The sequence below is a fragment of the Ascaphus truei genome, chromosome 1 (genome assembly GCF_040206685.1).
Source record: "Ascaphus truei isolate aAscTru1 chromosome 1, aAscTru1.hap1, whole genome shotgun sequence".
NCBI classification, from domain to species: domain Eukaryota; kingdom Metazoa; phylum Chordata; class Amphibia; order Anura; family Ascaphidae; genus Ascaphus; species Ascaphus truei.
The window spans coordinates 192940298-192956592 of NC_134483.1; the positions used below are offsets into that span (position 1 = coordinate 192940298).

The window sequence follows — 16295 nt, forward strand, 5'->3', positions numbered from 1 at the left end:
GCTATCATTTTACCCCACGCATCCCCGTTTCCTGAATCGGGGAGGGGGGAGGATTGGAACGTGTGAGGGAAGGGGAACCGCCAGCAATTACTTTGCCCGCGAGCAGCTGATTATACGTTGCCACGGGAAGTACCACGGACGGGTCCATCAGACAACCCCACATTATTCTCTCCCAGGATTGAGCTTACACATGGCCGTGTAAGTAGTGTATTATTATTATTTTTTCTAAACCCCCCCCTTCCATCTGAACAACATTTGGGCTAAGAAGTGGATACCAGGAACAAGATACCCTTACACATATGTGCTCACACAGGGCCGTGTGAGTATTGGATTACCATATACTGTCATTTCGTCACCCCACCTTTATTAAACAGCTAGATATGCTATGAGGTCATCTGAGTAATGTTAATATAGGTCCATCTAATCCTTTGCTCCCCCTTTTTTCCTTTTCGTTCTCCTATACCTTGAGGGTTTGGATACCCCTCTCTGGGGTCGAGCAGAGGAATTCATCGCAAGCCACGGATTACACTGTGAAAGACTACATCCATTGGTTCTGGGATAAGTATTTTACTTTATTCTCTACCCTGTACTAATACCTTAAGGTAAGCGCCCGGTTTTTTGCCTGCATTTCACATAACACTGATCCCCAGATAACACAACATATCCCATTCGAAGCAGAATAGAGATAAATGGCCGTGCTGATGCAGAATAAAAATGTGCACATTTTTTCATCCCCAAGTTAATGAACCATGAAAACATTTCCTTCCCCCCCCCTTCCCCCCTCCCCCGAAGCAACAAGGCATGTACAGATAACAAAAGTTTGCAAAATCAAATCCAAAGCTTGCAATATGGCTTTTGAATACTTTCCCTGTTTGAGTATAGGTGCTCTAGTTAAATTTGAGACGTTGGCGTGAAAATATCAACATTTGAACAAAAATTTCAAAATTTTGCTTCAACTGTGATCAATTTGCAAAAATTGTGTGCTAGAAATTTTTAGACAAATTGTTTGAAAAAATAAAACAAAATTGGTGAACCTAATATTGACAAATTTGCACATTTCTAGTGCAGAGTATCACAAAATATTCGACAATAACACAGCAAAGGGAACAATGAAGCCGGCTACATTTGTACAATTAGCTATTTGAGTAGATGCCCTTAAATAATCTTAATTATTGTCAGTTACCATATGATGGGTAAACATTTTTTTTAGTCTACTTACAATGAAGATGTTTGGGTAACACGATAAATTCAAATATGTTTGCGTCTTTTTAAATATAAAGAGGAAAAAGAATATGTGAAATACTTAATACAGAATGTTTAAATTTAGTTTATTCGGAAAATAACTTTAATATACTAGATAGGTTACATTTTCTTGCCCTATACATACAGGTAAATCCCGTTATAGCGCGGTCCTCGGGGTCCACCCCGAGACCACCGCGTTAGAAACGGGGTCGCGCTAATTTTAAAAAAAAAATGGCAGCCGCGCGCCTGATCGGGAGGGAGGAGGGAAGAGGTCTGCACAACATGCGGGCCGCATGCGTCCGGTCTGGCCTCTCTTTGCGGCGCGCGATGACTCTGGCCGGGCGCCAGTTAATTAAATAAATAAAAAAAAAGTTTTTAAAAATGGCGGCGATTCATCCGTCCACCCTCCCTCTCCCTCTCAGCCCCCTCCCACTCCCTCTCCCTCCCAGCCCCCAGGTTTTGCGGTAGCAGGCTGCCGGAGAGGTCAGAGCATGCAGGGGGCGGGGCTTAGTACCGGGGAGAGAGGATGTGCTGAGCTGATCTAAAAGGTAGGGGTGTGTGTGTGTGTGTGTGTGTGTGTGTGTGTATTTTATATTTACCTATGTTGATTTTCTTATATACTAATAATAAAGTATTGTGCGTTGTACATAGATGTTTAGCAGGCACAATGAGACTCTGCTCTGATGTAAATTCGGTGCCTGAGGCACAGGAAGAGAAAGTGCTTTTTCAAAAGGGCACTGGGATAGCTGACTATGACATTAGAACTAGATTCACTAGCTTATTAAGCAGTGTTCTTGCAACAAAGCTACTTCTTCATGCTAACTTCTGTTACTGGTAACAGATCAGAAGCTCCCAACGTGTGATGCCAGTACCTCCGATGGAACCATTGTCCTTTGCTGTATTACTCACACTGTTGTAGCTACTTAGCCACAAGTTGCTGTGGGAGGGAAGAGAACCTAGGCAAAGTGACAACATGCATAATATTCTCACTAAACATATATTCTAGTTGAATTGCTGTACTAAAGTTATAGCAGGCTGCCGGAGAGGTCAGAGCATGCAGGGGGCGGGGCTTAGTACCGGGGAGAGAGGATGTGCTGAGCTGATCTAAAAGGTAGGTGTGTGTATGTGTGTGTGTGTGGTGTTAAAATGGCGGCTGAAGGACAAAAGATGTTAAATCCAGCAACGAAAGGGTTAACCAGCAATAGGCCAGGCAGTAAGCTGCAGGTACCCTTGGGCAGGAGAAGGGTTTAAAGGGATGCCTCAGGCAGGGCTGTACATGACAAGTGAGATAATCCTATTATATTCATGCTGCCTTCCCATGGCGAGGTGGGGTGGGCTGCTGACATTTGAGGGGGGGGGGGTGTGCTGCAGACATGTGAGGGGGGGGGTGGGCTGCTGACATCTGAGTGCTGTGAGCTGTGAGCAGTGTGAGCAGTGTGAGCAGTGTGAGCAGTGTGTGCAGTGTGAGCAGTCTGTGCAGTCTGTGCAGTGTGTGCAGTGTGTGCAGTGTGTGCAGTGTGAGCTGTGTGCAGTGTGAGCTGTGTGCAGTGTGAGCTGCAGTGAGTGTGTGCTGTGTGCAGTGTGAGCAGTGAGTGTGTGCAGTGTGAGCAGTGAGTGTGTGCAGTGTGAGCAGTGAGTGTGTGCAGTGTGAGCAGTGAGTGTGTGCAGTGTGAGCAGTGAGTGTGTGCAGTGTAACGCGTAGGAGGTGCGTTTTCTGTCCCCATGGGGGTGATGATGTCATCAGTCATGTACTGAAATAAATGGAATTAAACTTTTAATTTTCACCTGGCTCCCTGGCTGTGCGCTATTTGCTGTTTTTTTTTTTATTATTTAGCATTATTTTTTATTATTTAGCATTTCCTGAGAGGCAACATTTAAAATAATAAAATAAAATTGCATGCAGTGCACTTTGCGGACATCCGTCAACTGCTGGACTGGATGGTGCATGAACTTTAGCTACATATCTATACCGTAATGTAAACTTACTTGTGGGAGGTCCTTTTCTTCATCATGCTGGCTGAAACACCTGCATGTGCTGGAAGAAAGCGGGAACATATTAGTTTATCAAATATTCATCTGAATGTCTTAAACAATGAATACATTGTGCAGTAAAAATATATTACAGGACTCTGCAGGTTTCTATGGCCCACGGGACGCGTGAGTTTTGGTATCCATTTTGAGTTTACTAAAAGAGTGCAAGACACTGCCAACACGCTGGAATCATAGGGTCAGGGTCGTCCCCGGAGCTAAAGATCGCAAATAAAAATCCACAAACAGAAAAAACCGCTAGGCCGAATTCCTGCTTTAAGGATTGAAAGAGGAAGCCACAACTATAACCATAACATGGCAAACATAAATATCATTACGAAAACAAAACATTAAACACAGTTTGTGACTTCATTATAGGGTTCTGCAATATACCTGTTAAATAGTAATACTGCGTCAATAAAATCACAGTAAAGAGATTTTAGTAACTTTATATTGTAGCGGTGTAAGTATCTGCTAGCTTTATATTGTAGCGGTGTAAGTATCTGCTAGCTTTATATTGTAGCGGTGTAAGTATCTGCTAGCTTTATATTGTAGCGGTGTAAGTATCTGCTAGCTTTATATTGTAGCGGTGTAAGTATTTGCTCGGCCACATAGCGGATTCTAAGCTGCAGGATATCCCCCCCAATCACTTCCGTAGAGTGGCAGTAAGGCAGAAGGTGCTTAACATGGGGCGCACTGTACAGAGAAGAGCAAGTGAGGAGGGCAGGGCCCTCCCGTCTTTGCTGCCCGATGCACAGAGGCCTTGGGCTCTCTCCTCCTCCCTACTCGGCTCTCACAGGTGAGGCAGGGATGTTACTGGGGAACTCATTTACTTCCCTCTTCTCTTCCAGCGGCGAACGCAGAGGTGCTGCATCTCCCCCCACTACATCAATGAGCAATTCCTCCTAGCTAAAGTTTTGAAACTGGGGGTCTTTCCAGAGCGGAACCACAAAGATACTTACTGGGGAAGTTACTGGTATTACTTCTTATTTTTTTTAAGGGGGACTTAACTAGCCATCCAGTACATTTAAGAATTTTAAGCATTTAAGCACCATTAGTTCCTAGATGGGGGTTCTGAAAAAGCCACCTGTATGTCTATTAACCGGTTTACCTACCATGGCCTTATCTGAGGACTCAACAGGATAAGGTAAAAAGAGCACTTTGCTTGTGGAAGAAGAGTGTAGGTTTATAGGATTCTAAAACAGTCATTGATATCATAACTGAAGCCCTACTCGTGTGGCTTATGGGATCTACCCACGGTGATTATTATTTATTTTTAAATAAAATTCCTTTTACTAATAATTGCTTTATGATAAAATCAAAAAGATCACTCAGAAAACCTTAATTTATTAATTTTCAAACTGAAAACAAGAGGTAACTCAATGTATTGTTACGCCCAGTTAAACACACACACACACACACACACACACACACACACACACACACACACACACACACACACACACACACACACACACACACACGTTTCCTTGCTTTCTGACATGATCATCAAGTAGAATAATCCAAGAATGTGTTGCACAAAGAAGAATTTAGAAAGTGTTGCTCAACCTAGAGCAGCGGTGCGCAAAGTGGGGGGCGTGAGATTGTGCTGGGGGGACGGGCAGTTGCAGAGGCCCCGCGCTCTTCCCCCAGGCATTTAAATTAAATGCCGGGGGATCGCGTGAGGCCCCTGCAACTGTTTACTTACCGGGATTCAGCCGTCTGTGTTGCGCACGTCATCTGACGCGAATGAAGGTAGGTAGGGGGGCGCGAGAGCCGGGGGCAGAGAGACAGGGGAGCGCAGCACAAAAAGTTTGCGCTCCCCTGACCTAGAGTACAGTGACACTTAAAATAAATAATTGGGAAGTCATAACTAGTCTCAGATTTAACCCCTCCCCCCACCCCCACAAACAAAAATTAAACCAATAAATATATCACTGCCTGAAAATAGGTCTCTCTCTACCTTAGCCAATAAGTCCACGAATAAACGTATTTTTCCAACATTTATTCAGAGACGGATAGGAAGCCATCTATAAGTCTTGTCAAATTATTTGGTAGTTCTAAGTTCAATAGACACAGGATGAAACACTTGCACCTTCTAGTTACCAATGCGGCCACTTACTCATGACCAACAAAAGCAATAAATATTAAGACCGCAAGAAAACATATTTTCATCTTTAACTGTTATCTCTTAAACTACAGGTAGACAGACATTGCTTTTACATGAATGTCTATCTCCAGACATCCTTGTGATATGTCTACTCATACCATCAACTGCAAACTTTGTATTCACAGCTGCATTGAATTTCAACTACTCCAATCTCCGTTGCCCCAAATGTGGACACCCTGATGGGGCTCCCCAAGAGCTGCTCCCCTACTGCTTCTACAGGACAAGCGTGCTAGGGGTTAACATTTGCGTGTACTTTGTGGAACGTCAACCCCACCCACTAGAATCGTAATCAGCCAAGAAGACAAAGAACTTTGTATTCACAACTGCATTGAATCTCCATCACTCCATTGTACATGTGCGTTGTCCCAAAGGCGGGCAGCCTTTGGCGTAGCCAAAGGGTGTGAGCCGTTTACTGATGTTAAAGCCGCTCTATTTCAAATCTGAAACTCACAAGCACTTTATACCTTGTACCCAATTTTCCAACACGACCTGTCCATGAAATCTCTGTGAATTGACTGTATAACCCTGTTCTTTTAATGTAACCATGTATTTTTATAACTCTGTGCGCAGGACATACTTGAAAACGAGAGGTAACTCAATGTATTACTTCCTGGTAAAACATTTTTATAAATAAATTCCGACAAACTCCCTAATAATAATAATAATAATGAGAACAAAACACTTGTTTTAGCCTCTCGGTAACCCTGTGTTTGTAGGTACCAGAGGGCCCCACTATACCTCATTCCTGTCTACAGATGTTGTGCCTCATTATTTCTACTCCTTAAATTCTATGGTCTCTTGTATTCATGACCTTGCTACTTCTATATAACCAGAACACTGCATTTCATTACAATATCTCTGCTAATTCTGTGTTAACTATTTAGGTACTAGTATCTAGCTTCTTCAGTTAGTGTGAAAACAGACAATATGGAGTTCATGTTCAGCTGGAAATCATCTCATCTTCACTGCCTTTAGGTAGCACTGCCCTGCCCATATCATTACACCCCTACTACCATAGCTGCCAAAGAAGAATGTTCTCCCTCCTTTAACAAAACAATTATCTCCAGGGACTTTCCATTCATCGCTCTTCCCACAAAAATATTAACCACCTGCAAATAAGTGGGGAATAAGCACATACATAGTTTCTCCTGTAGTGTTCCAAATGTCTCAACTGCAAACCAATGCTATGTCAATTTGTAACCTGGATTAAAACCACTTAAATTATTCGTAATTATGCAAATCAATTTCAATAAGAAAATTAAATTTACAAGGAACTGTATTACACACAAACAATAACTTTCAATTTTACTTATGTACACACCTCGTGACCTCCGTGTACTTTTGGGCCAAGTATACATACGTATTTTAAGGACATTAAGAAATCTTTAAACAATACGGTAGCCCCCTTTCCCTATGACTAAGGGAACCACACGTGATGAATATACATACCTGAGCTTTTTCCTCTCGGTACAGTGCCCCCACCTATGAAGGATTCCAACGATGGCTGGATTACCCCTCACAGGAACCAATACAGTAAAGAACAATACACACAGGTATACAACTTGTATTTACTGACACACGCACATATAATAACAGTAACAATGCCCCAGTGCAATACCCACACAATACCCAACATCAAGAGTGAGTAAAGTAGTGAGGGAGCCCTGGGCTCCTGTAACCCGATGTCCACACAAGCAGGCCCACTCAAATGTGAGGTAGCGCTACCACCACCCACCCCTTGTGTTGTGGTGGTGCACGGTGGGTACCTTCCTGGCTACGACCAGGGTATATGGAGATCCCGGGTTAGCAGGGCCACAGTATACCATGACGCAGGGTCTGCAAAATCCCCTCTCGCCTTACAGATGATCCGCCTCGTGGGTGAGCTCCAGCAGGAGTGTCTACCGTAAAGTCTATAGTGTGGCCTGTGGTCCGGTCCCAGGCCGCCGCGTGGCGTACGTCAGACGACGCAGTAGCTTCAGTGACTGTCTCTAAGAGGGAGAATCCCCATCTAGGGCATTCCCTACAACACTCAGCTGGTTGGAGGAATTGGGTCTTAACTGGGGCCTTTGGGCAGAGTTCTGGCTTAGTCCAGGAGCTTACTAGCTCCCCGGACGCATCTGTCCTCTCTGCCGGCTCCCTCAGAACTGAAGCGCGCTCTCTTTCACGCCAAACTCCTATCTGCCTCTCCTGGAGGATTCTGGGATTTTTAGTCCCTTACGGAGCCGTTTCAAGATGACCGACGCAACTAATTGACTATCCAAGCATGTATTACTATGCGCATGGGCAAAATCCAAGATGGCGGCCCCCTAGCTCCGGCGGCACAGAGCAGCAGCTACCCCTCACCGGAGGTAAGGAAGGGGGGGCTCTGCTACAATACTAGAGACCTTAATTAAATTTACTTGCCAACATAGTTACATTAAAATATAATACAACTAGCTAAAGTGTCCGACCTCGCACAGGTTACAGTAAATCAAAGTTACTAATGCCCGTCAAAATGAAGGTTGAATTTCAACATTCTTTGCGTCCATTACATTTTTCTCTCCCTCTCTATGATGTCCCCAATTGGCTCCGCCTCTCCTTCTCCAGCATTCTTGATTTCCCCTCACATGTCAACTGACATTATTTTTCCTTAGTCTGATTTTAGTCTAAACTTTATAGCCACTGACTACCCTTCTCTATCAGCAGGCTATATGTGCATTATGCTCACTTGCCAGATATATAGACTACCAGGTACAACACTCACTTGCCGACCTGCTTGTCAGAGAAATGTTAATAACTCCATAGAATGAACACGTTTCAATAAAAAAAATTTTTTTTAATAAGGAGACCAGAACAGCTACACGTCCCGGCTTCTAAAAATTCTAGGTGGCTTTTAAGTTAATATTAAAAACAATTTGTGTCTACCCCTGCTTTAAATGCAAATATACATATATAGCCAGGTCCCCACTCTGGCTTCCCGGTCCTCCGTTTCCCTCCCCTTACCTTCGCTGCTGTGCAGGTGGCGATGGGCTTGCTGGCGGCTCCCTCTGCAGGGCGCCGCCATGTTTGTTATGCATGCGCACGCGCGCAGGGCTCGCGCATGCGCAGGACGACTCGCGGCGTTCATGTTACGATTGGCCGTAAATGCGCAGAACAGATAGCATGCGCGGCGGCCATTAGGGAGCTTCGCGCATGCGCAGCGGCCATTAGGGAGCTTCGCACATGCGCAAGAGGTGAGGTGCTGCCAGGGGGGGAAGCAATCAGGTGCGCGACAGTTGCGGCCCATAGACAGGGCGAGCGGGTCACCGGAGGCTTCGGCGGCTCCCTTTGCCGGGCGCCGCCATTTTTGTAGTTGATTGCGCGTGCGCATAACTCGCGCAAGCGCGGTAGGACCCCACGATGGTGGCTAATAGGGAAAAGTTCAAGACAGGAACTACAAGTCCCATGAGCCTCAGGGGAATGTCACATGCTGCGGCTTAGCCAATAGGGCGACTGCATTTGCAGTTAAGGCCTTTTTAGTGCAAGGGAGCTCGCGCTGGCAGTTTTGAATAGGGACAGTTAAGAGGCTGCAGTTACATGTTGCTAGGCAACCAGTGAAACGGTGAGATGACAGTTTTAGGCAGTTGAGGGAGACAGTTAAGATTAGGACAGTTAAAGGAGATGACAGTTATAACAGTTAAGAGACACAGTTAGCACAGTTAAAAAGGGACAGCTCCCTTTATCCCTTAAAAAGGGATAATATTATTATTTATTAGTTCAGGCAGTTAAGGGAGAGACAGTTGAGGAGTTAGGAGTGAATTATTGAGCTAGAAGATAGTGAGTCAGTGTGCTAGGAGATAGGAAGCCAAAAGATGTGTGGTGGACTAGAGACAAATACGGACCCAGAAGTACTTACCTGATTGGGAAGGGGCACTGAGGGAACTTGCCCTGAAGAGAGCATTATACAGGGAACCTGTCTAATGAAGTACAGGCATACCCCGCTTTAAGTACACTCACTTTAAGTACACTCGCGAGTAAGTACATATCGCCCAATAGGCAAACGGCAGCTCACGCATGCACCAGTCATCACGTCCTGAACAGCAATACCGGCTCCCTACCTGTACCGAAGCTGTGCGCAAGCGGGGAGACTATAGAGCCTGTTACAAATGCGTTATTTACATTAGTTATGGACGTATATAACGATTGCAGTACAGTACATGCATTGATAAGTGGGAAAAGGTAGTGCTTCACTTTAAGTACATTTTCGCTTTACATACATGCTCCGGTCCCATTGTGTATGTTAATGCGGGGTATGCCTGTATTGTGCTCTATATGAGAACAATTGATCCTGTGCAAGCCTGGAATTGGTGTGTGTCTGACAATAAAATAGCTGTGAGTTGCAAAAGATCCTGGCGCCCTAATTCTTGTCCTGTTCTTCCAACCACCAACTATCCTCCATTACAGCCAAGGCCTGAACCCACCAGAGGGAACCCTGAGATCACAGGAAACTGACCAAAGAGCTGACACTCTAATCCCATCGGGAGCAGAGCAAGACTTTGTTCACACATGTACACCCTACCCCTGCTGCCGGGCGTGGGGAGATATGGGTGTTACACATACAAAATCTCTTTCTATAGGATTAGAACCGAGTGTCCTCCATAACCAACTCCAGGGATCTCCCAATTCCAAACTTTATCTTTCATAGCAAAAAAATAAATACAAATTGAGCAGAGCAGACTGCTGCTTTAAGGGTCAGTTTTCCATTAGAAACATTGGCCGAGATACACTAAGCTCTGGCACAAGGTATAACAGTATAAAAACCAGTTAACTGCCATTTACATTAATACAAAGTTTGTGGATCTCCCTCAGTTATTTGTCGTCCATGCATGTTTTGTTATATAAACTATTAACGTAAAAATTCACTGAATACTGCCACTCTTTCTTATGCCAACATGCCCGGCTTGTAATGTTGAACATCTGGAGATTGAAAGATAACTACAGAGTACATTTTGCCTTTATTTTTATTTATTTTCCTAAAAACAATTTTAAATGTTTATTTCCTTACAAATTGACTGCTTAAGTGAAATGGGTTCCACGATTATTATTTGCTGGGCAAGTTCCAGACCTTTTACTGCTTCAAGTCCATTGACAAAGAAACTTGTCGAAATAAGTATTGGAGGAGCAGCAGCCATTAGATAAACATTTTTTAGATATTCTCCTACTGATTACAATATTGTGTGCTATTTAAATCATCACACATCTCCCCTAAAAAGTTGCACCATACCGTCATTTAGATACTTAAATTTTTACTGCTTCTCATATGATTATAGAGTGAGTAAACGGTTAAACGCACTACAGACAAACCGGTCCCTTCCCAACATCTCCCCGCAGGAGCACTAAATCGGGAACAAAATAACCGAAACTCACAGGCCCTACTCTAATTTGCTGTCACCCCCAATGATAACTTGAAGGTAACCAAAAGGGGCAGCTACCACCAGACCAGTGTCTGGCTGATTGCTCTCCCTCCAGGCCCACCCACAAAAGTCCCTGGTCCCCTGACATCCTGCCTGAACAGACAGAGCAAAAACACAATGCACTAAGAGCCACACTAGCAAAAAAACACAGATATACTTTTAGTACGCGTGCCAGAAAGAAGCGTTTCCCTCGGGGGGAAAATGGTTACTAAAGAGATATCTGATTAAGTGTAGGATTTAAGTCGACAAAAGGCATAATATAAAAATCACACACAAAAAGAAAAAAAACTTGGCGCAAGAGATTTTATGAAATTAAAAAGGATTACAATAGAAGCCCATACAAGCTGCAATAAATCTGTAGCAATATCCAGACGGCTAATCATAGGTCCCAATGGGGCTTGGAAGGAAAATCGGGAAGAGAGATTGGCGTACTTTGCCAAAGTTCAAACCTGCTGCAAAATTGCGTTTTCACGCATTGGACAAACTTTTGCAAAATATACCCTCTAAAAAATAAATAAAAAAAATAAAATAAAAAGTAGTTTGGTTCGCCCATATTGCTAATGCAATTTCACAACCAGAGTTTGCTTCAACAAACTTTTATAAAGTTAGGAGAGGGAGAGGAGAGAAAGATACAATTCTCAGCTCACATGTTGATAATTGTCCATAGTTTTCTATTCCTTACAAGTATATTCACTGTCAGCAACCACCATGAAGGAAGTCCGGTGGTTTAGAGGAACTAGATATCCAAGAGTAGCAGTTAAAATACAAATGACGGTAATGTAGACAATTATACTCAAATTTCTCTGCGTTCCGAATTGATAAAACATTAGAATCAGAGCCTGGAATGGGATGGGCCATCACCCTCCAAAGGGCTGGTGCATCTTCTGGACATTTTAGGACGGTTACTTTTTCTAGATGTATTTTCACTCAATGTATAAAATACTGCTCATATTTCTGTGTTACCTGAAGACCTATTTATTAGTCCCATGGGTAAAAATCAGTAATGCAATATGAACATTTGTGCACAATACATTCTAATCCATCTTCTCTGAATGAACCAGAGAGACTGGAGGTTGTGGGAGTTTGTGACGGCTCTAAAAAACACCCTTTGGTTCCTTACAGGAGTCAGCATCTGGCTCTTGGTATAAACAGAATCTGCAGTCCCGTCTCATTTATCCAGGCAAGGTATCTTCTTATTATCCGCGTTATAAGCGGATCACGCTATAACGGGGTTGAGCTATACAAGCTTTATACAATTTCCTTAATCAGTCTTAAATTAGCATTTTTTTGTTTTTCTCACTGTCAGCCAAATGTCCTTAGTCACTCAACGTTAGGACAATGTGTCTTCATTTAGCAAGATTTACAAAACTTCATTGTACTGTCACGAACTATAGGATTAACTGTGTTCCTAATCTTTAAAATAAAATCTCTATTGTATTGTTTTACCAACCCCAATACAATTTCTAACTTAATACTATATTCCTTATTTTAACTAGTTACATGCTGAATATATATGCATATATAGACAATAGAACGTAATTATTATTCAGGCTTGAAATCATCCTATCTTCACAATGTTCTGCTGGTTGTGGTGGCCAATGCTGCCTGCTGCTCACAGAGTGATGGACTGTCACCATCACAGTCATCAACTTCACTGCTGCCCTCAGCAGCATTAACATTTGCTGTAACAATCACATCATTAGCTTCTACAATACTAATTGCTTCCCTAGCCTGCTTGTGCAACACACACACACACACACACACAAATGTCAACTCACAAGCCCCAATAGATGGGGAAAATTGGACTCTAATATGAATGTGACACATTTTGTTTATACAAATGTTTTATTAGGAGCAATATCTGGCTCAAAAAAATATTTAAGAACAATCGTAAAATCCTTCATTTTCAAATACTTGTTATCTACAATTATGGGTTATTATGCATTTCTTTATAAAATTATTTCAATTCAATTGGATAGATTTATACACGCACACTATATTGTGCGTGTATAAATATTCAATTGTGTATTTGTTATGCACCGATTTTCAAAATAAGCAATGATGCCCCAAGTCATTTTGGATGGCATGTATTTTTTTACTTTTATACTACCAAAGATTGTATTAAAATACATTATAAACACCTGCAAGCTCATATTGAACCCCCAAAATATTTTGGGGGTTCAATATGAGCTTGCAGGTGTCCTGTATGTTTTACAAATCTTGTTCAGCTGGTCTTAGCTGATTGGAGGGTGGCTCTTCCTATCTTGTTGAAGCTCACCCCCTCCCACATTTAAATGGTTAAAAGCTCACTCCATAGCATCTCCCACTCTCAGGGGAACTTGCTTGCTTGCAGTATGATTGTGACAAATCTAATCCAGAGTTATTTCCTGGTAATGTACAGGTTAATAAAAGCTTCAATCAGACTTAGAACTATGCAACTAATTTTGACAGATTTATTATAAATCATTCTTCCTAGTAATGCACAGGTTATTAAGAATTTATATTAGTGTTAGGGACCCTTGAGATGTGGTCTGCCGTGTAGTGGCTCAGGGGCTTACAACACTTTGGCCAAAATGTTAAACTAAAAGACCATTTTATTTAAAAGTTATCTATACATATATATTTAGGCACTGTACCGTGTATAGGTTTCACTGGATGTGCACTGAGCTCTGTCTGTGTTTCATGTTCTGTCTCTGGTTTAAAACATTTTAAACACATACAGATTAATTATACATGGTTTGTATGTATGCAACTGCAGTCTTTCAGCTTACACCACTGCCACAATGTCCACTCCCACACTACTTTCCCAACCCACGTCCTTAGCCTATCTAGCTATACATAATGTTTAGTGAGTGAGCTGTTTATCTAATATTGCAGCCACTTCAAAGCACCAACACCTCTGTTTCTGTCCATTGAACATCAGAATAGGTGGACCACATTTATAGTCTCTTTCTAGGCTCGCATGAACTATTTCTGGGGGTAGGGGTGCTTTACATACGCAAATCAGTAATATACATATACTATAATAATGTAAAAATGTATAAACCCAAGGGGAGGGCAACACCTCTCCCCCCCCCTCCTTTCCCACCAAACCTAATTCCAGACACCATGTTTCTTCCTCAAGAAAATTGTGAAATTAGAACATTTTGAATACAAACAATTCAAAGTAATGAAAATGTAATGTCCATGAAAGAAAGCCCTCAAATGTCAGAGAGTTGAAACAGTTCCGTAAAGAGGAACGAGCCAAAATTCCTCAAAACCAATGTGAGAGAGACTGACCAGCAGTTACAGGAAACGCTTAGTTGAAGTAATTGTTGCTGTAATTTTCCAACTAACTGTCCATGAAATGTCTGTGAATTGACTGGATAACCCTGTTCATTTCATGTAACCATCTATTGTTATAACTCTGTGCCCAGGACATACTTGAAAACGAGAGGTAACTATGTAATATTTCCTAGTAAAACATTTAATAAATACAAAATAAAAGGTACTGAATCTAAAAGGTTCACAGACTTTTCACACATGGATATTGAATAATGAATCATTTGTGGATAAATAAGTGTTACAAAATATCATGTTGTATTGGGAAGTACCACTTATTAGCTGAAGTATGCCATAACATGTGCTTTGAGTTAGCAGAACTCTCTCTTGTCACATGTTTACCATATGTAGAGTTGTTTACTGCAAAGGAAGTGTGACTCATCAGTTTAAGTATGCATTTTGCTACAACGCTTAGCACTGATTGGAGGAAGCCTAACACAAAATACTATAATAAAGAGCCTACGCTGGGGATAGTGCCAGAAGCTTCTCCAAGGACCGTGCAGGTGCCCTGGCCAAGAACTCCCCTCGCTCTCTCAAGATCAGACTAGACTGATTGGGGCTTCCCCGGGTGTTTGGAGCGTTTTTCCTGTTGTATGCCGTTAAGCTGTAACTGAACATAACCGAAGCCAAGTAAAATCCCTTTTTGATTACATCTCTAAGACTGTTTACTGACTCAGAGTGTGCAAATTATTGGCTGAATCCAGAATCTTTGCATTACACATGTTTTTGTTGTCTTTGTTTGACCAGGATATCTTCATCTATTATTATACTTCGATTAATACCGAACAACATTTTAGGTTTGAAATATGTGAAAATCCTAAGGTGGTTCACAAACTTTCTCAACACTGTATACAGATGCAGTGTTATCAAAGTTTGTTTTGGGTGCAAGGAAACTGCTGTTGGCACCGCAGATTCCCCACGCCCAAAAACCCAGTAAACTGGCTGCCCCTAAGGGATTAACGCAGCTGCTGAATGAGACTCCCCAGCGTTAATCCTAACGGGTTTCCATCAGTCTAAGACCTACGCAGAGAGATCAGAGAAAAGCAGTCTCTGTGTTTCCCCGCACAGCTTTTACAGCTGAACCACATGCTTCTCAGGTTTGAGGACCCACTGCTTCTCGAGGTACAGGCATGCGTGTTGGTATCTCCTGCAAGTTAAAATGTCCTGCGTCACGGACCACATAACCGGGACATTTAAACTTGCAGGAGTTACCAGCAACTCTACAGGCCTGTACCTCGAGAAGCAGGGGGTCCTCGGAACTGAAATTACTGCTGTTCAGCTCCGGAAACGTCCTGATTCAATTCTATTTACAAAAAATAATAAAAACTGTGATCTGCTGTAAGAGCTGTGCGTGGAGACACAGAGACGGCTTGTGTTAGGCCCATTCTATAGTGCTGGGCGCGCAGAACTGTATTTGGCTGATTTAGTCAGCCTTTCTATAATGGCGCCACACGCGCACGACAGGGAGCGGGGAGCCGACAGACAGCGGGGAAGACGGGCAAAATAATCCTTTCGCACTGCTACCGGTGCTGAAATGTATGTTTGTATGTATGCATGTGTATATGTGTGTGTGTGTGTGTGTGTGTGTGTGTGTGTGTGTGTGTGTGTGTGTGTGTGTGTGTGTGTGTGTACCCGTATGTATGTGTGTGTCTGCACGAAGTTAATAAATATTTTATTTTACGAGTGTTTTTTTTAAATTTAATAAATAAATTAGACAACACACACACACACACACACACACACACACACCTGTACCTTCACACAGCTCACAGCTCAGCATACACACGAAAAGCATGCGGCGCATTCACACGCGCACGACCGCAAACACTATAGGCCTTAGGCTACGGCCCCGCTGTCAACGCGGCCATGACATCACCCAGCAGGTTCGCCGTCATTGGCTGAACCGCCGAGGGGCATGGCTTAGCGCTCCGTCGCTAGCCCTACTCACAATTTTCATGTCTGCCTGAAAAACTGTCCGCCATCCGCCACTCCTCGCAGCGGGCCCGGCCCCATTGAGGGGCGGCTTGTCCCCACCATAGCGGGCGCTGCAGCAGCTAGCGGGGAACAAGCCTTACACTGGTGGCGGCCTGGTTGGATTAATG

The 16295-nt window shown here is 43.0% G+C and overlaps 1 protein-coding gene across 17 annotated transcripts in view; it reads right to left on the minus strand.

The window, feature by feature from the left end:
- The window catches only part of SPIN1 (spindlin 1), a 103108-nt gene that overhangs the window by 9647 nt on the left and 77166 nt on the right, over positions 1-16295 (minus strand). For 15 of the 17 annotated variants that reach the window (XM_075599636.1, XM_075599644.1, XM_075599654.1 and 12 more), the window contains one exon: positions 3229-3277. In XM_075599636.1, the coding sequence (XP_075455751.1) occupies positions 3229-3277 (49 nt within the window). Of the gene's footprint in view, positions 1-3228; positions 3278-8422; positions 8894-16295 lie in introns of those variants that run through there. The other 2 variants (XM_075599620.1, XM_075599626.1) reach the window with 2 other exon arrangements.